The 21,435-nt window shown below is 38.4% G+C and overlaps 3 protein-coding genes across 3 annotated transcripts; 2 read left to right on the forward strand and 1 right to left on the reverse strand.

Moving 5' to 3' along the window:
• Positions 1-9,326: 9,326 nt before the first annotated feature.
• LOC135616212 (protein SMALL AUXIN UP-REGULATED RNA 12-like) lies at positions 9,327-10,513 on the forward strand. The gene has a single exon (XM_065115405.1). It carries the CDS (start codon positions 9,578-9,580, stop codon positions 10,025-10,027), a length of 450 nt encoding a protein of 149 aa, XP_064971477.1. The 5' UTR covers positions 9,327-9,577; the 3' UTR covers positions 10,028-10,513.
• Positions 10,514-14,827: 4,314 nt separating this feature from the next.
• LOC103992306 (large ribosomal subunit protein uL11) lies at positions 14,828-15,614 on the forward strand. Its single transcript, XM_009411953.3, has one exon. It carries the CDS (start codon positions 14,898-14,900, stop codon positions 15,396-15,398), a length of 501 nt encoding a protein of 166 aa, XP_009410228.1. The 5' UTR covers positions 14,828-14,897; the 3' UTR covers positions 15,399-15,614.
• A 1,490-nt stretch (positions 15,615-17,104) lies between these two features.
• Positions 17,105-21,059, reverse strand: LOC103992327 (probable serine/threonine-protein kinase PBL17). The gene is made up of 6 exons (XM_009411971.3): positions 20,996-21,059; positions 19,563-19,870; positions 19,022-19,157; positions 18,622-18,758; positions 18,030-18,153; positions 17,105-17,627 (listed from the first exon to the last, which is right to left on the reverse strand). The coding sequence occupies exons 1-6, from the start codon at positions 21,048-21,050 to the stop codon at positions 17,206-17,208; spliced, it is 1,182 nt and encodes a 393-aa protein (XP_009410246.3). The 5' UTR covers positions 21,051-21,059; the 3' UTR covers positions 17,105-17,205.
• Between the last annotated feature and the right edge of the window lie 376 nt (positions 21,060-21,435).

Raw genomic sequence — 21,435 nt, forward strand, 5'->3', positions numbered from 1 at the left:
GAGACGAATCGGCGGGTTTTTTTAGGGTATTCCTTCGGACCAAGAGCAATCCGGCCGGATTAATTCGGCTCAGTCGGGCCCAAAATGGGCGGGCCGTATCGAATTCGGCTTGACCGAGTCGAATCGGCCTGTTCGAGATTGCCAAGGGTTTCTTTGGAACCAAGAGCGATCGGCCCGGCCGAACCGGAGTCCGGTTTTTTCCGGCCTATGTGATATGTGTAATTTAAAGGCCTTGTTTTATTGTAGGAAAATTCTTCTTCTTTTACATTAGAGGAAATATTACTAACAAAGAGTTTAAAGATGTGTTCATGATACAATCATTACAAGTTGATTACCACTTTGTGTTCTTATTAGTGAAGTTGTTCCAAAATAATTGATAGAAATGACAAAAACTCTTGATTTTATTTATTAGTATTTCTTAATTTTACATGTCCTCTTTTTAATGCTCTAACAACAAAGGATTAAAATTAAAATGTGAGAATACTCTTTTATAAGATTACCAATGTTTTTGACACTCAATTCCACAAAAAGGTGGAGAACCTAATTAAAATAAATAAATTATTTTGTATTAGGGTGTTTAAGTTAATAATACATATTAATTATCAAGTCACTCTAATAATACTTTGCAAAATGATAGATATATATTAAGTGTTGAAATATACTCATTGTTAGAGTATGCATGATTAGTGATATTTAAATTTAGAAGAAAAGATTTTAAATGATTGCACAGCCAAAAAGGTAACAAGTTTTTTGAGAGTCAATTCTTATTTGTATTTAGGTGTATTTCACATGAACAATTACTAGGTATACATTAATATTTCTTGAAAGAACTCATTACTCAAAGCTCCATAAATTATGATTGATCTGAGCATGACACTACCTGCAAATCATCAATTTTTTTATGCTGTATTTTGATATTTATTTTTTGCTTAACTAAAACTAAATCATATATATATATATATATATGTATATATATGTGTATATGTATATATGTATATATGTGTTGGGTTAGCCCAGGCTTGGACAATTGGGCCTATTGAGCCCAAATCAGTAATTAAGAGAGAAAGGGCAAAATTGGGCAGCGTGCAACGTGTGCAGTGTGTACAAATCAAAAAAAAAGAGGAGAGAGAAATAAAGAGAGAAAGTAAGGTTTCTGAGTTTTTCTGCTTGACGATCGGTGGTCAAACGTTATCAGTTTCGGCCCAAATTTTATGTGGAGAATTCTTGCAGTAAACTCTACAATCCTAATGGTATTGATCTGCAGTTTACCCTCTCTAAGATACTTTCCTATAATATTTACTCTGTGAGACCCAGAATTCTCTTTTGAGGAGATCCATCCTATGTGATGAAGATATGCTATTCTTGAGCCAAGATCTATGATCTTGATATTATTCTGATCCTCTAATTATTCTAGAGAAGACATACTGTAAACCTGTTATCATTATTATTGATAGTGGAAGTTTGAGGTGGACTGCGGTCCCGTGGTTTTTTCCACATTGGATTTACTATGTGATTGATTTATTGCTCTATTGTCTATGCTGTGCTGATTGATTTAGCATTTTGATATAAAGTTGGTATTTTGATGAGGAACCTATTTTGATACACAAAGAGGGAAAAGAATTATTCCGCATTAACAGGTTTCTTCCCAACAAGTGGTATCAGAGCATCAGGTTGTTTGGTGCTAGTTTTCTTGTGTGATTGAAATGGAGTCAGATGATATGATTAAATTGAACTCATCAAATTATTCCACTTGGAGGCGTCTGATGGAAGATTTGCTCTATTGCAAAGATTTATATAAGCCTATCAAGGTTAAAGATAAACCTTCTACTATGGACGATGAAGAATGGGAAGTTCAACATAGAAAAGCTATTGCCTATATTAGAAGCTGGATGGATATAAACTTGCATGAGCATATTTCAGATGAAATCAGAGCTGATGTTGTTTGGCAAAGGTTAGAAAATCTCTTTGCGAAAAAGACAGTGGGAAATAAAATTTCTCTCCTCAGAAGGCTTGTAAATTTGAAGTATAAAGATGGTGGTAATATTGTTGAGCACATAAGCCTATTTCAGAGTCTTGCAAACAAGTTGGTTGCTATGAAAATGAATATAGATGATGAGATGCAGGGATTATTACTTCTTAGCTCTTTACCAGAAAGTTGGGAAACGTATGTGGTGACTATTTGTAACTCCACGCCAGAGGGGACTCTAACCATAGATATGGTTAAAGACAGTTTGCTAAATGAAGATGCCAGAAGGAAAGAACAGGGTGAATCTTCTTCTGGGGCATTTGTTACTGAAAAACAAGAAAGACGTGGAAGAAGTTATAGCAGAAATCCATATGGTTATAGAGGAAGATCCAAGTCTAGAAGAGATATCAAATGTTTTCACTGTAATAGGCCAGGTCACATGAAGAAAGAGTGTAGGTTTTGGAAGCGAGAACAGAATGAAATGAAGAAAAATGAGAAAGAGATCAATACAGTTGCTGCTGAAGGTAATATCACTATTGTCTGTGATGAAGGTTGTGTTAGCCTTGTAGCTCAGGACAGTAATTAGGTAATTGACTCTGGTGCTTCATTTCATGTTACTTCTCATGGTGATTTCTTTAGATCTTACAGTGCTGGTGATTTTGGTAATGTCAAAATGGGAAACAATGGTACATCTAAAATTATAGGTATTGGAGATATTTGCTTGGAGACCAGTATTGGGAGCAAATTGATACTCAAAGATGTAAGGCATGTTCCAGATATTCGTCTTAACTTGATATCTACAGGTAGACTTGATGATGAGGGCTTTGCACATTATTTTGGTGAAAGTAAATGGAAACTCACTAAAGGTTCTCTAATTGTGGCAAAAGGAAAGAAGATTAACTCTTTTTATATCATGGAAGCTAAGCTACACAAAGGAGAGATTAATGCAATTCGAAAAGGTGAAAGTATAGATCTTTGGCATAAGAGGCTTGGACATATCAGCGAGAAGGGACTTCAAACTCTTGCTAGAAAGCAGTTCTTACCAGAGTTGCAAGGTACATCTCTTAAATCTTGTGATCATTGCTTAGCTGGAAAAACACATAGAGTTGCATTTCAGACATATCCATCATCTAGAAGATCTGATGTTATTGATTTAGTTCATACTGATGTTTGTACTATGCAAACTAGAACTCTTGGAGGTGCTCTTTATTTTGTTACTTTTATTGATGACCATTCTAGAAAAGTGTGGGCTTTTGCTTTGAAATCCAAAGATCAGGTACTCGATGCTTTCAAGGAGTTTCATGTCAATGTTGAAAGAGAAACTGGTAGAAAGCTAAAGTGTGTTCGATCAGATAATGGTGGCGAGTACAGGGGTCCTTTTGAGAATTATTGCAGGTTCCATGGTATCAGGCTTGAGAAAACAGTTCCTAAAACTCCTCAGCAGAACGGTGTGGTAGAAAGGATGAACAGAACCATTGAAGAAAGGATTAGGTGTATGCTTTCCCACGCCAAGTTACCAAAGTCATTTTGGGGGGAGGCTATGAGAACTATAGTTGACCTGATAAATCTTTCTCCATCAGTTCCTCTGCAAGGTGATGTTCCAGAGAGAGTATGGAGAGGAAAAGATATATCTTATAATCATTTGAGAGTCTTTGGGTGTAAAGCATTTGTTCATATTCCCAAAGATGAGAGGTCCAAGCTTGATAATAAGGCAAAAGCATGTATCTTCTTGGGATATGGTCATGAAGAGTTTGGGTACAGATTATGGGATCCAGTGAACAAGAAGATTATTAGAAGCAGAGATGTTGTGTTTCTTGAAGACCAATTGTTTGATGATGGTGATAATGTTGAGAAGCCAGAAACCTCTGTTTATATTCCTTGGAGTTTGGGTCCAATTCCTTCACCTGTAGTTCATGATGATCATGGGGGAGATGAACAAGAAGATCATGGTGGGAATGTAAGTGATGATACACCTACAGTTGATGATGCTGAACCAACTGAACAAGCACCTCCACCACCAGTTGAGATTCCATTGAGAAGATCCACTAGAGAGCGACAACCCTGTACCAGATATCCTCCACATGAGTATGTTTGTTATGCTTACTGACGGGGGAGAGCCAGAAACTTACCAAGAAGCTATTCTACATGAGAATAAGAATGAGTGGGTTAAAGCCATGCAAGAAGAGATAAGATCCCTGCTTGAGAACCATACCTATGACTTGGTAAAGTTGCCCAAAGAGAAGAAAGCTCTCAAGAATAAGTGGGTTTATAAATTGAAGACTGAAAACAATAGCTCACAACAGAGATACAAGGCACGACTAGTTGTGAAAGGATTCAGTCAGAAGAAAAAGGTATTGACTTTGAAGAAATATTTTCTCCGGTTGTGAAAATGTCCTCTATCCGAGTTGTTCTTGGTTTGGCTGCCCGCTTGAATTTAGAAGTTGAGCAACTTGATGTAAAAACAGCATTTCTTCATGGTGATTTAGAAGAAGAAATTTACATGGAGCAACCAGAAGGTTTCAAAGTCAAGGGAAAAGAAAATCTGGTATGTAAGCTTAAGAAAAGCTTATATGGACTCAAACAGGCACCTAGACAGTGGTACAAGAAGTTTGATTCCTTTATGATGAGCCAAGGGTATGATAGAACCACATCTGATCATTGTGTGTTTATAAAGAAATTTTCAGATGATGATTTTATTATTTTACTGCTATATGTTGATGATATGTTGATTGTTGGCCATGATGTTGGAAAAATTGAAAAGCTTAAAAGAGAGCTAAGTAAGTCTTTTGCCATGAAAGACTTAGGATCGGTGAGACAAATACTTGGCATGAAGATTCTTCGTGATAGGAAGAAAAGGAAGATTTGGCTATCTTAGGAGACTTACATTGAAAAGGTTCTTGAAAGATTCAATATGAGTAAAGCCAAAGCAGTTTGTTCTCCACTTGCAGGTCATTTCAAACTGAGTTCGAAACAATGTCCTACAAGTGAGAAAGAAAAATAAGAAATGTCCAGAGTGCCTTACTCATCTGCAGTAGGCAGTTTGATGTATGCTATGGTTTGTACTAGGCCAGATATAGCTCATGCAGTTGGAGTTGTTAGCCGATTTCTCTCAAATCCTGGAAAGGAACATTGGGCAGCAGTGAAATGGATATTAAGATATCTAAGAGGTACTTACAGGTTGTGTTTATGTTTTGGCAGTGATGAACCTGTGTTAGAAGGCTACACAGATGCAGACATGGCAGGTGATACTGATTCCAGGAAGTCCACTTCGGGATTCTTGATGACATTTGCAGGAGGAGCAATCTCTTGGCAGTCTAAGTTACAGAAGTGTGTTGCTCTATCAACCACAGAAGCAGAATATATAGCAGTTACTGAAGCCTGTAAGGAAACTTTATGGATGAAAAAGTTTCTATAGGAATTGGGCTTGAAACAGGAAGTATATACTATTTACTGTGACAGTCAGAGCGCCATTCACCTCTCCAAGAATTCAACATATCATTCTAGATCCAAGCATATTGACGTGAGATATCATTGGATTCGTGATGTGCTTGAGATGAAAGAATTACAGTTGGAAAAGGTGCATACCGATGAGAATGGTTCAGATATGTTGACAAAGTCTTTGCCTAAGGAGAAGCTTGAAGCATGTAGGCGAAGAGTGGGCTTGGTACAGCCTACCATATGAGCTGGAGGGGGAGAATTGTTGGGTCCAGCCCATATGTAGACTTGGACAATTGGGCCTATTGAACCCAAATCAGTAATTAAGAGAGAAAGGACAAAATTGGGCAACGTGCAACGTGTGCAGTGTGCACAGATCAGATTGCAGCGTGCGTGCGGCGGCGTGTAGAAAAAAAAGAGGAGAGAGAAATAGAGAGAGAAAGTAAGGTTTCTGAGTTTTTCTGCTTGACGATCGGTGGCCAAACGTTATCAGTTTCGGCCCAAATTTTATGTGGAGAATCCTTGCAGCAAACTCTACAATCCTAACGGCATTGATCTGCAGTTTACCCTCTCTAAGGTACTTTTTTACGATATCTACTCTGTGAGATCCAGAATTCTCTTTTGAGGAGATCCATCCTATGTGATGAAGATATGCTATTCTTGAGCCAAGATATATGATCTTGATGTTATTCTGATCCTCTAGTTATTCTAGAGAAGACATACTATAAACCTGTTATCATTATTGTTGATAGTGGAAGTTTGAGGTGGACTGCGGTCCCGTGGTTTTTCCCACATTGGGTTTTCCACGTTAAAAAGATTTGGTCTGATTGATTTATTGCTCTATTGTCTATGCTGTGTTGATTGATTTAGCATTTTGATATCAAGTTGGTATTTTGATGAGGAACCTATTTTGATACACAAAGAGGGAAAAGAATTATTCCGCATTAACAGGTTTCATGTATATGTATAAGGGGTGAAAAAAAAGAAAAGAAAACCTTCGAATCCATTCACAGTTATTTCACCCAACTTTGCTGCCTATTTTTAGGGTTGCCAAAGTTTCCACGAATGGCAATTAAGAGCCAACTTCAAATAATTTAATGAAAGAATAACAAATAGATGGCATTCAATAATTGTTGGAAAGTCAAGCATGGTTTAATACTTACCTCTCGCATTCCGTGCGATTAGCCCTTTTGCAACACAAATATGTCAAATTTTATGCACATTCAATGCTCTAATTTGTTATGTTTTCTTTTAGGCATTTGCTTTATGGTTGCCAAAAGTCTCGTCGAAGAGTGTATCACAACTAGTCATATTTGCACATTGCAAATGCTAATGTTTTTCCTAAATTATTGGGTGCCCATTCACTAGCTAGTAGGATTATATAATTCAACCTTTTGTCTTGATTTAATTACCTTGTATGGTGACATAATATAGCCATATATTCCAGATTATTTGCCACAAATCTACTTGAATGTTATGATTTTATATTCTTAATATTTTTTCTCTTGGGTTTTAAACTAACTCTAATATATAAATGTGTATTTTCAATATAGGATGTTGATAAGATCTTAACATAAAATTTGAACTCCCTATTAGGTTTTTTTATCATTATTATTTTATCTAAGAACTTAAGTCATTTTATGAAACATGATTTATGATTTTAAGATCTTAGGAGTCAATGATGATTGATCTAGTAATGTTCATATAAGTATAAACATTTTTTTTTCTCAAAATTCAGAATTAAAATAGGAGAATTCAAACTATTTCAAATAATTTATATTAAAAAAACTTCTCGGGCTTTAATGGAGCCACCCGATAGGACAAGAATATTTTTATGTTTATAATATGATATAAGTATTTTTTTATACTATTATCATCCTTAATATCTTTTGTCACGCTAATCTTTCTTCTTTATCGTGTCTTTCTTTTTTTCGTCAACCTCCATATTTGCTCTTTTCATCTTACCTTAATCTCGAACAAGCTAAATTGATATATTTGTTATGATTATATAAAAAAACCCCTCTAATCATCAACATATAAAAAATACATAGCAAAATTCTAAGATGAATTTGACATCATTTCTTAACGAGGTAACAAGTGATCAATATATTTTATCATGAAAATCACACAATTGATCACCATCTTCAAAAATCCATTATAGGATACAGAGTAAACTTTTTTTTTCAGATTTTTAAATATAAGATTATTCAAATGAAAAAACTAAAATGTAATATAATATATGTAAACATATTAAAAAAAGATACACTATCACATTTCTGGAACACAACTAATCTTGAGGATGTTATTAAATTGTTATAACTTTTGTTAAAAGTTAGAATTGAAAACTTGTATTATAAAAAAATTTTAAAATGAAAAATCCCAATAGTTAGTGTATTATTTATTATATGTTTGATGGATCATAGATTGAGACAATATAAGAATACAAAGGAGGAATTAATCCTACATTTTAAAACTATAATTAGGAGATGGGATATGATCGAAATTTATATTTTAACACCTCCCTCATCTTTATGTGAGGATATCTCAATCTAACTTATGGATATTAATTAAAATTTTATTTTTATACGAGTGTAGTCTATAAAAGATTTGAATTGTTCTGATATCACATTAAATTTTTGATAAATGCCGAGCATCATATAATATCTTAATTTATATTCATAATATTTTTAGATATTTAAAATAAAAAAGATATCCTCAGGTAAATTTTCCTGATAGTACATCCTAACGTTTTTCTTCTCTTCCTCGGATCACAATGGCGCCAACATTGGCCAACACCTCAATGATTTCATGTGGTAGCTCGCAGCATTCACGCCCTGAATTCAAAGGCAGTGGAACGCAGCAGGTACAGACAAGCGGATGCCTCGGACGACTCATACTTTGACCGAGACGCCATCAAGTGTGCGTGTGTCGAACGCTGTGTTGTGTCGGCCTCAAATGGCATTAGTATTCTAAAGGTGCTGCGGTTGATCGAGTCATAAAAGAAACAAGAAGAAGAAAGAGTGCCAACCACGAACTCTTCCTTCTCAGCTGCTGCTGCTGCTGCAGTGTGATGTTTTGATCAGCTCCTTCCCCTCTTCGGTATTAAGCATTCACGGTTCAGATGTAGCATGCACAGTGATTTATTGTTTCAGTTGCCAGTAGAGTCAGATCAACTCATGCCTCTGACGACATGATCTTTCTTGTTCGTTCGTCTCTCCTGTATGACTACAGCACCTTTGTTTGTTTTTTGATTCAGAAGTCAAGTCTCTTTGGCCACTGCTCTCAGGAGCAGCGACAGGTCTATTGACTCCAAGCAGTCGGCAGTACTGGGGCTGGAAATGAATGCCTCTGCGTAAAAATGAGAATACGGAGACGTCCATGCTTTGATGACTGACTACTTGCAGGAGTTGGTGCAAGCTGGTCACACGGAGAAGAATGGTTCCATTGCCATTGATGGTTGGAAGAACTCATGCTGCGTTTTCTGTCTGCAAATTTCTAGAAACCTTTTGTCTTTGATGAATAATATATTATTTTGCGAGGATATGTAATCTATAATAGAAGAGTTAGGATTTGTCTTCATCACAAACCTTTTACAGTAAATTCGGTGTTTTGATTGGTGTCGGATATTATTTTCTGTTAGAGCTGATTATAATATGTATTTATTAGAACACTGCTATTTCTAAATGGGATCGCCTTAACGGCCGACACAAAACGTAGTATGTCGGTCGTTCCTTGATAATTCACTTATCGGATTCGAATTCAATCCGTTAACACGGATCCAAATCCTAAAAGTTACTTCCGTTGGGTCGTCGGGTGCGGGTCGAGTACGTACTGTTCTGAGTGACATTTCGGGTTTGGATCCTACGAAATGGACTAAATTACCGCTGTGGCGGACCCTGACAAATTTCAGGGTGAATCAGTCCGTCTTCGAGATGCATGGCGACCGGGAAGATCCTTCTTTAATTCCTTCACAGCCTTCAAAAACCTGTTCTAAGGCATAGAAAACCCACCTTTTTCTTCCGCTATAAAGTCTCCCGGAATTCCTCAGGGTTTCCTTCATCTCCATCATCCAAGATCTCTATCTCTCTCTCTCTCTCTCTCTCTCTCTCTCTAGCTCATGCCAAAGTAAGCAGAACACCGCTATTTCTTGTTGTGTGTAGTGAAGGAAGAACGAGAATGTGCACGGCCAACAAGAAACTGGGGAGGATACGGCAGATCGTGCAGCTGAAGCAGGTGATGCGCCGGTGGCGGGCCATCAGCTTTTGCCGGTGGTCGTGGGGAAGGACCGGTGTCCGGGCTGGGTCCGTGGCGGTGTATGTCGGACCGGAGCGGCGGCGGTTCGTGGTGCCGGCCCGGTTCTTGAACCTGCCGGTCTTCGCAGCGCTGCTGGATAGGGCGGAGGAGGAGTACGGGTTCCAGCCGGCTGGCGGCCTGGCCATCCCCTGCGACCCGGTCTTCTTTCGCTGGGTGTTGGACGCGCTCGGCCGGGACCAGGGCCGGTTCGGGTCGCTCGGCCTCGACGCCCTCCTTGCCCTCTTCGCCCGCCACGGCGACGCCTCCGCCGCCTGCAGAGAAGCCGCCTCCTACAATGCCTTCTCTCCGTTGCTCCCCAAGACTAGAGCTTGAGTCTTGCTTTCGGTCTTCTTTTCCTTGTACAGGGGAAATGTTATGAGAGGAAAGAAAAAGGAAGGGAGGAGTGTAGATCCATCCATGAGATCCTAAACATCGGGGTTGAATTGAGATGTGAGCGTTTAAGTAAACCTCCTCCCCTTCCTCTTGTCTCTTCACTTCTAATTTTTAGGGTTCTGAGGGTTTTCGAGGTTTCAGATGATGATGTTGACGATGAAGCATGATGTCAGTTGAATTCAAGGAAAAAAACACTTGAATTTTTGACTGCTGATTTATGCTCTCTCAAGTGTTTGAGTGGCCACCTTCTTCCCGACGGTCAATGCTATGAAGATTGTGTTTGAATGGTTACCTTCTTCTTGCTGTGTAATTTTAGGAACACAAGATTTGCTTTCTTCTTCTGTTACTGTTCATTTCTCATCACAAGTTGCACATCAAATATGTCTTACATAATTGTGGAAGATGTCAACAACATTTGGTGCATAATCTGATTGCAAATAATTGTGTTTCTTTAGTTATGGATCAACTTGTCACTCTTTCCTACTTTTGTTTCATCTCTTGTGTTTTCTTGTCAATGCTCATTATTCTTCTCACAGAATTGTGGAATATGATTACAGCACATAATCGTGTTTCCTTAGTACTGGATCACTACTTTATTCACTTTCATTTTTTGTCCTAGGATTACAGTGTGCAAAGATTCTCATCAGTGTCTCACACTTGCAATGGTGGTTGTCAGCATCTCCAAGCTTGGTGGTTGCTTGGCCTTTTACCCAACTTGCATCAGGATACTGAGGAGATGATAACAAGACTAGCATCAACAAAGCAATATCTGCCCCTTTGATATGTACACAAAAAGTGAAAAATGGCTCAGTTGAAAGGCAGCAATCACGAGGGATTCAGCATCTTTCTTTTGGACTTCATGGTAAGTTGATGGCCTTACCTGATTCTTTTACCATTCATTACCTTCTTACTTGTCAGCTGCTTCCATGTGCAAGTAGATCTACTGAACTCTAGGAAGAACTGATGTCCTAGTCTCATGTTACTGATATGCCCCATAAAAGAAATAGCTTCTCCAGAGGTTTCTTTAGACTTTCACCAAGGAAAAAATGACAAGGTTAGGCACTACTTTGTTGTGTTTATGCTGGTGTTCTTTAGTTTCCAGAGCAAGGTAAGTGGCACACTACCTTTCCATCATTCACTGGTAATGTTGATTAGGGTCCACCTCAAGTCCACAGAAGTCATTAAAAGGCTCCTTTTGGTTGACACCAAGAAAAGCTTCTGTACTTTATAGATGTGTTTCATGATTAGGATCATCTCAATACTACCAACATGTTTATTTTCAGGAGTAATATTCGTCACAGCTTCACTGGTTCTCCTCCAACTTTACTATAAGGTATTTTGATTATTTTGTACTGAAGGGATATTTGTATGATCTTATTGATCTGCATGAACCATGTGGTGGTGGTATATGCAACTGGGAAAGTATATGAGAAAGTGTTGGTATCCCAGAAATATGAAATATAGGCATCTCTATTCCCTAAAGAAGATTCAAGTGTTTTTTCTTACTCTAGGCACGCAAAGCTTAGTCAGCTATTCTGAAATTTACATTCGATATAGATTCTATTGTGCAGGCAAATTCAGAGGTTGGATCCTCTCTTGTACAGCACCTATGCAGGATACTAATGGGAATGTGTGCAACACCTGATCAGGAATGAACTGTATCAAATCCAACTCTATATATTGATTGGATCTGTGCTCTTTGATGAAAACTACTTATGTGACTGTAAGCTGCAATATATTTACAATAGCTCATCTACAGCAGGAAGGACCTAATGGTGAGAACTGTGAGAATTTTACTACTGTATAAATCAATTTATCTCCAGATAAATTACTGTGCTATGTTTTCTGCATTTGCTTATCAGTCTTTTGAAGTCCTTTGGGCATCACATTTCCTGTCACAGCATATGGTACAACCAATCATATCTTGGAAACCATGTTGTCTTCATCATTATGTTTCTAAAGCTGACCTTCTACCCTGCTGTGAGTTTGCATTCTCTCTGTATTTAAGCTTCCAGCAAAATTGGCAAAAGGATTGTGATTTCCTATATAGGACTCATTAATGTTCGTCTTCTGAGCAGTGAGAAACTCCACAGAAATGGCAAGTAATGGGACAAAACTGGCTGCCATTACAGTTAGGGCTTTTGATTTCGGTCGGTGGTGTGTCAGATGTGCAGCAGAAACCAAAAGGCCGAGCCCTGCTAGTGTTTGAACAGGTAATAACATGTTACATTTAGATCAAAAGCAGCAAGGCGTGCTGTGTTCTCTGATGTGTTCAGAGGTATACTTAGAATAATGCGGAGAGCTCTTGTCGCTGCGCAGCGTGGCTTCAAGCTGGCACGTGAAGGGACTGCAAAGGATGTGTTCCTTAACCTGATTGCAGTGAGACATTTACGTTTACTGTGTGAAGTAAATGATGGTTGAATACGGCAGTAGAAATCTAACCTTTAGCATCCCCATTGGTAAGGATGTCGCAATTATAGATCTGCAATGCTGGCTGTGCTTTCAACATCAACATGTGTATTGCTGGCATTGTGATGTTCCACTCGAGTTCATTCTTGTTCTTCTACAATGAAGGTTCATAGTGTTATTGAGAGAAAGACCAGTAAACCACCAGAGTTCATTCTTCTTCTTCTACATTGAAGGTTCATAGTGTTGTGAGAGAAAGACCAGTAAACCACCACCACAAAAAAAAACAATAAAACAGAAATTGAAAGAAGCCGATGCAAAATTTATATGATTCATACTTCTTGTCTGTGTTCGTAGAGAAAGACCCCATTCGTTTACTATGAGTGATAATCAAATATAAGAAATAAAATCATCTCTTAACTCAAACTAAGTAAAGATTCTTTGTATATCCTTACATATAAATTTTATACATATATATCAAAGAAGTATTTTTGTTAAACTTTTTAGATCTGCTAAAAACATTATTAAAAAAATATAAAAGTATTATATCGAACACCGTAATGAACACCCTAAATTTTCTAAAGAAAATTGTAAAAGTATTCAAAATATTTTTCCTCAATCTTTTCCCTCATCAAGATCCTGATATTATACTTAATAAAAACAATCATCAAGATCCTGATGTTATACTTAATAAAAACAATCAAACCCTTATTCATAAAGATTCTTTTCATACTAATTCTTTATCTTTAATTGATCTTGAACAATACTTGCTAAAATGGATTTTTGTTACTTACCAAATCAGCAAGCTAAATTTTATAGGTTTTAGATTACGTGATCTTTTTTAATTAAGTAAGATATATATAGGATATGATTAGATTCTGATTACGATTTTCGATAGAAAGGAATCCAAATATAATATAATTCCTTACAAAATGACTTTAACAAGAGAAATTTTTATAACTACTTATTATAGATCCTTTGCTCTCGCCTATAAAATGACAAAACGTCATAGGACTTAATACGAATAATTGAATACATGGATATATAGATACTTAGATATGTTGATACGTGACATTATTGAGAAATTATATATATTCTCTTATCTCTCTTTAATCAAGTACAAATCTTCTATCATATTTTCTTTATCTCTAAATCCATCGGTCATAGCAGTCATACGAAGGATACGAAAAGAGAAGAATACGAGTCTAATTTTTTTTACAGATCGATATTATTATAGCTTTCGGATTTGATAATGTGGTAATTAAAAATTTAATTAAAAATTTTACATGTGATAATTAAAAATTTAATTATTATTTCCAGATATTTATTTGATTATTCACATGTATATATTTAAAATTATGAATTAATATTTATTTTTCACATAAAAACATGATTTATGATTTATCATAAATCATGTCGAATGTATTAACAACCACTGTTACTTATTGACATTGCTGATGCAAGATTCTGGTCCTTTCTATCTTTTTGTACTTGTTATATACTTCTTATCTTTAATTGTGGCACGATATCATTGACAGAATTTTTACTACGCAGGTATTTGCTTGAACACCCAGAGCACATTCGACAAGGGGTAAATCTCTCGTAGTTTTCATTTCAGATCCCTCGGCCATGCACGATCGATGAGTTCTTGCGATGTTGGTTTGATCATTCCGATGAAATCACCAACCAGAAAAATAAGGAGGCCAACTCCCAATCAAACATTCAATGATCAGCAACACGCCAAGTCAGAAGATGATCGTTCCTATTATGGCTTGTGCCTATGTTGTTTGTTTAAATGTCACTGTGAAGGTCGAGGGCACGAGGGGACGGGCGCAGGGCGCAGGGCGCAGGGCGCAGGGCGTGGTTATGTGTGCTTGCGTGCTGACTGCAAACAGCTTGGAACTCCAAGTTACCAAAAGCAATTGATATTTGGAGTTCTGATTCCAGTCTGCGATAGTACATACAATATGCAGAACTGAAGTCGTTAAGCCTGTAAAATAATTGAAATGTTGGATATGGATCGATATTTCGGATTCATATTCGGATTTAAAGCATAGGCGGATCTGGATCCGTTACCCGATGCTTGGCAATTGCGCCTCCAATCAATTATACGACGGTTCGATAAAAGCCTCTCGTGTCGTGCAATATAAATGCATGGCTCGTCGTTTTGACTCAAAGATGGAATGGTCATTCATGACATTCCAAGTTGATGATTGGTCGAGCTTGTATCAATCAACCTGGCCGGGTGAATGTTATATAGAGTTGAACCGGGTTCAGAAACAGTCGATACGAACCGGTCCAAGGACGAGAGAATATATATATATGTCTTTGGTGTCGCCGCCTTCTCATTCTCCGCAAAACCCTAGCACCAAAGCTCAGGTTCTCTGCCGTCGCCGCCGTCGAGATGCCGCCCAAGTTCGATCCGACCCAGGTCGTCGACGTCTACGTGCGGGTTACAGGCGGCGAGGTCGGCGCGGCGAGTTCTCTCGCGCCAAAAATCGGTCCCCTGGGGCTGTCCCCGAAGAAGATCGGAGAGGACATCGCCAAAGAGACGGCCAAGGACTGGAAGGGCCTCCGCGTCACCGTCAAACTCACGGTCCAGAACCGGCAGGCCAAGGTCACCGTCGTCCCCTCCGCCGCCGCCCTCGTCATCAAGGCCCTCAAGGAGCCGGAGCGCGACCGCAAGAAAACCAAAAACATCAAGCACAACGGAAACATCTCCCTCGACGACGTCGTCGAGATCGCCAGGGTCATGAGTCCCAGGTCCATGGCCAAGGACCTCAGCGGCACCGTCAAGGAGATCCTCGGCACCTGCGTCTCTGTCGGCTGCACCGTCGACGGGAAGGATCCCAAGGATCTCCAGCAGGAGATCTCCGATGGCGACGTCGAGGTGCCGCTCGAGTAAGCCTTAATTATCTTCGCATTCGGGTCAGTATGCTTTGAATTGATGCTTGTCATCTTTATATTGCTCGTTTATGAGACTTCAAGATTTCTGCATGTAGTTTAGATGCACTATATTAGCTTGATCGAGTCTTGATCTGGTTAAGTATGAAAACATTACGGCTATGTTTGTAATCAAAATGACATTTTTTAGCAAATAACAATATGCTTATGTTTGCCACTTCGCTTGAATCTATAAATCTATAACATACTCAATGCTGTTTGTTAATGATTGCTTTGTGAAATTAGAATTTTGTATCAGACATTGCTCTTTAGCTAACATGATGTTTTTGAGCTATTCTAATGCCAAGCATGTGTGAAAGATGCATAACATCTTGCCCACAATATGATGGATGGAAAAGCTTCTTGCTTAACAAAAATTGGATCTATTTAGTGCTTTCATGCAAAATCTGATATTAGAATTTTGTATCAGACGATGCTCTTTTGGTAACATGATGTTGTTACTTGTTCTATCAATGGATTTGAGCTATTCTAATGCCAAGCATGTGCGAAAGATGTATAACATCTTGCCTACAATATGATGGATGGAAAAGCTTCTTGCTTAACAAAAATTGGATCTATTTAGTGCTTTCATGCAAAATCAAAAGTTGAACTGCTATTGGTTAGATGAAGCAGTGAGATCAAACTGTGGTGTGTCTCAGATTTATGCTGTTCCTTTATCCTTCCGGTTATAGCTTTATGTTGAGGAATTGAGGAGAACTCTCACTGATCTTGGTCAATTACAAAAGTGATCCTTGTTCGTGACTCCGAAAGAAATCACCTTCTTTTCTCTAGCAAATTATCAGCAATGTTAACTAGCTCACTTCTTTCTTAACTCTTTGGTGTTGTCAAGAACTTCTTATTCACATATCTTTTCTATTTCCCTTGCAACATGTTGTTTCAATTTGCAACAGATTCATTATATCTCCCTTGCTGTATGTGCTTGCTTTTGTTCTACTCTCAAGCACTTTGGCTTTCCACTCACTGTCAATTGAATTGATCCAGTTTGCGAATTCCGCACTACCTTTGCTTACACGTATACAAATATGTACATGGCAGACACATGACATACAGATGTAGTAAGTCAATGATTCTGTGTGTTGTCATCATCCTGTTCTTTGATCCGGAGGAAAAAAGAAATAGGTAACGAGTCCAACAAGATCGTCTTCTTTAGAGTACGAGAAGAAAGGTTTTTTTCTTCGTGTTCTATGAACAACGATGGATTGGGCCGATGATAATATCTTCTCTCTCAAAGTTTACGTGTCCCGTAATGTTTTTTATGTCCTTGGTAATTTTTCTTCGACTAGACGAGAACTCAAGAATGATGTGTGTCATTTGCTCATTATTCAATTAGCAGAATGATGTGCGTCATTTGTTCAAGCAAACGCTGTCATGCTTGCATAGAAAATGTTAGAAAGCTCTTGTTCTTGAAACTGATCGAGAGAACTTGAAAGGAGATTGAGTTTCCACTCGGGAGGGTTTCCATCTCACTTTATGTGCTTCTCAACCCTTTATTTAGTTAGCACTCCACCAGTGTCATCTAAATCTTTATTTACATTGCATCGATTAATCAATTGGAGGAGTTTAGTGCCTCAATTTGTTTTTTTCTAGCTTATTTCCGAGTTTTTTAGTGGTTAGTGGTGGTAGAATAAAATGTGAATACGGGGGGAACTCAGAAGAGAAGTATTTGTCGGAACTTAACTAATGATAAAGAACAAACTCTATTATGTTTGTTTTTGTTGCTCCTGCAACCCATAGGAAGTCTGTCGCTTTCACGAGCGTTCCGCGGCTTCTCCCTTCATCCCCACCGCAGGGCTGTGCGCGTCTTCCTTGGGAGCCTCGTACAGCGTCACTGGTGCCTCCGATCCCGTCAGCGGAAGGCTTGCTTCGTCGCGGAGCACCGTTGTGAGGACGGCCACCACCTCGCTCATTGCCGGCCTCGCCTTGGGGTTCTGGTTCAGGCAGTCGTAGGCCAATCTCGCCACCCTTTCCGCGTTGGCATTGGAATACTGGCCTCCGATTCTGGGGTCGATGACGCTGAACAGCCTCTTGCGACGGACGAGCAGAGGGCGAGCCCACTCGACCAGGTTGTGCTCTCGGCTCGGCCTGCTCCGGTCCAACGCTTTGCGTCCGACGAGCAGCTCCAAGAGCACGACTCCAAACCCATACACGTCGCTTCTCGCGGTTAGATGGCCTGCCAAATCACAATCAATGAAAATTATAATACGAAATCCTAAATAGTAAATTAGAAGGAAAGATATTACACAATATTAACTGAAAATTAGATGAAATGAAGAGAGATGCCGCGACAAATGTCTTTATTGAGTTAAAACATTTAGAAAAGAGTTCAATTTATATTAAGTTTTAATAAAATATTACCATAGTTTATACTGTAATACTAACATTATTTTTAATTTTCATTCTGCTTTTTTCCTTTGCGGTGTAACATTTGACATACAAACAGATAATGTGCAATCTCTATGCATAATTTACTGGCAATTAATGGCCAAAACGAATGGCGTTTAAGATGTAAAGAGCGAAATACCACATGGTATGGATTAATGGAAGGTAATGCCGAGCTCAATTTATTGCTTACCAGTCATTATGTACTCGGGAGCTGCATAACCAAAGGTTCCCATCACCCTGGTGGAAACATGTGTTTGCTCTCCCATAGGTCCCTCCTTCGCAAGGCCGAAGTCGGAAAGCTTTCCATTATACTCCTGCATAAAGAAAGGGTCTTCAAATAATCTGAAAACTCACTTCAGAGTTGAAATGCATGACTATTTCATTATGATCAGTTGTCTTTAATTAAACAGAAACTGACTGTGTTCTCACAAACACCATCACAATCTTTTGCATATTTCCAGTACATATGTTTTATCATTTCTTCACTAATTCATCTGTTACAAATCAATTTAAAATAATTTTGATAAGAACATAAAGGAATAGCTTCAAGTTTAAATTGAACATACAGTTTCTAGATGTGGCACCATCTTTTTTGGATACTTGAATTCTTATACCAAGAGACAAACCTGACTTGCCAACTTACTATAATCGAAGCTTGCTTAATTGTATAACGAGCTAACTGGTTAGATTCTCGAAACATGAAGGCCTTTTTATGCTCCTTTTGCAAGAACAAAAACTGTATACAGAGAAACATAGTTAAGAGAGGGTGGAAGAAGACAAACCGAATCAAGCAAGATGTTTGATGTCTTGAAATCACGATAGATGATGGGTCTTTCAGCTCCATGAAGAAAGGCAAGCCCATTTGCAGCATCCAGAGCTATCTTCATCCGAGTCAACCATGTCATGGTAGTGCACCCCTCTGACGATGAAGTTTAAGATGATACAATAGTCAATTATCTTCGTCCTGACTTTGAGAACTTGGGAAAATTCATTCAGTATCTAAAAATAGGACATTTAGCTATATGTTTCATCCTTGACCTAATTAATAGTCACTGTTTTCTCAGAACTAAGTGAATTTGTGAATACCAAAAGCATGCCAAGTCAAACATGGTACCTATTAGACAAAGAAATCAACTTAACGACGGAAAATGTATATAAGAGCATATGAGATCGTCATCATACTTTTGAAGAGTTTACATTCTAGGCTCCCACAGATCATATACTCATAAACCAGAAGCCTATGTTCATCCTCACAGCAGTAGCCAATAAGCTTGACAAGGTTTGCATGACTGAAGTGCCCAAGATAGTTGACTTCTGCCTGACAAACAAGGAAGAAGCTGATGAACTACAAACCCTCCGAATAGACCATTCAAACTCATCATATAAATTGGTTTACTGTCTGAAACTATATATATATATATATATATATATATATATATATATATATATATATATATATATATATACTTTTTCTTTCAAGATCAGACATAGAGAAAAAACTTTATCAGCTAGAAGTAAATGAAATGATGATTTGCCAAGGACTCCTATTGGTAATTGAGAAGTGGAGCGACGGCTCAAATTTTCTCTATGGTAATGGCAGAGTCTATGCTAAAGCATGGAGTAAACTTGAGGATCAATTATCAGGGACCCTATTGCTGAAGCATACATGAAATGATAGTAAATAGAATTAATGTTCATGAGAAGTGAAAGAAATGATATTTACCAGCCATTCCTTGTCTCCCTGGTGTCCATCTGGATTAAGCCTTTTAACAGCAACCTGAGTGTACTCAAAACCTGGCCTGACATTATCATCTATAGTACCTTTGTAGACAAGGCCAAACCCGCCCTCACCAAGTACTAAATCTGGACGAAAGTTCTTGGTAGCCAGCCTCAATTCTTCATATGTAAATGTTTGGACATTGCCATAGCCAGGCATCTGTCGGAAGTCTTCCACGTCTTTGATTGTCACAGGCAAACTCACAACATTGTTGGTCGCCTCTGCAACATTCTGTTCTCGGGTAGGAGCTGATGCTAAAGAAGCATTACCAATTTGAACCGAGGAAGGTTTCAGTTGATTAGTACTTGCAGTTACAACTATTTGCAGCCAAAAAAATATGGTCATCGTTGAGTCCACTCATACTAAAATCCTTTAAATAATTGGAAGCGTTGATCGAATTCTATCTAAGTCTGAACAGCCTAAACTTCAGGATGCTCATAACATAATAACTACAAAGAGTCAGCCATGAAGGAACGAAACATTTTGTTTATTCAGTCTTTCATGGTGAAATGTAAGTAGTTGTAGATACAAGAAGTACAGCTACCAGACTTGCAGAAGCAATACATATGTAACACATCTACTTAGAAAAGTTACTTATTTATCCAGAGATACAACATTTGTTACCAGATATTGCACCATAATCTGTACCTTAACATATATATAGAGATTGACTAGACTAAGTGATGTTCTTTATTTCTCCTTTAGAAAAGCAGTAATCACCATATTAAAGCTCGGAATAGCTGTGCTGAAGGGTTTATGTATTGTATCCCTATAATACTAAGTAATCTCCCTTACCAATTAGGTTGTATGTCCATTGTTCATGGGATTTCTTCAAGTAGAATGACACTACAAATCAGGTTGTGTGCAGATTATTGAGATTAATGGTTGCTTTTCATGTTAACTTGATAACATATACGCTTTGGTTTATATCAATAAAAAATTCATTATATATTGAATCGTTAAGATAGTAACAAAATACCTCCTCTCATTACTAGCTAGTTCAGGATCAACTCGAACTGGCTCCATAGTAGCTCAAATACAAACAAACAAGTTGAGTTTGAATTTGCTTTTCATGTTAATTTGATACATACATACATATATATATTGTTTGTATTCCAATAGAATAATCGAGTTTTTACTTGACGAATTCAAGTTATTCGTAAATTGACCCACAATGAGAACAGAAATCTTGCTACTATCTTAACTATCAAATATATATTAAATAGTATATCATCTATTAATGTAAACAAAAGCTTATCAAGTTAACATGAAAGGCAATCATTAACCACACAACCTAAGTTCGTAATGCCGTGTTTCAGATTCTACGATGGACTAAGAACGAAAAGGAATTGATGTGTGATTAAAGAGGGGAAGATCACCTGATCCGGCCTGGTTAGGGGAATAGGGGTCTATCGAGCTAAGGCAGCTCCCCATGATCCCCCCCCCCCCCCCCCCCCCGGCTCCCTCCTTCCCCTGGGAGCGGAGAGAGAAAGAGAGCCTCAACCCCGTAGGTCCATTCGCCCGTCCCTGATCCGATGGCCTGCCTTCGACGAACCCCGGAAATCCCCTGCTGCAGCGGCGTCGGCGTCGGCGAAGGCAGTTACGGTGGAACTCGGAGGCGATTCGGTCCCTTCTAATCGACGCGGCAAAAGAGGCTCTCCGGGTCGCGAGGATTGTGGGAAGGGAAGGGAAGGGAAGGGAGAGAGAGCAAGAGAGGATAGAGGAGAGGAGCGAAGCGGGAAATATGATTCGTTTCGTTTCGTTTGGTATTTATTTCGAGGAGGAGGAGGATACGAGCAAGAGTCGGCGCCGGAAACGG

The sequence above is a fragment of the Musa acuminata genome, chromosome BXJ2-7 (assembly GCF_036884655.1).
Source record: "Musa acuminata AAA Group cultivar baxijiao chromosome BXJ2-7, Cavendish_Baxijiao_AAA, whole genome shotgun sequence".
Lineage (NCBI taxonomy): Eukaryota > Viridiplantae > Streptophyta > Magnoliopsida > Zingiberales > Musaceae > Musa > Musa acuminata.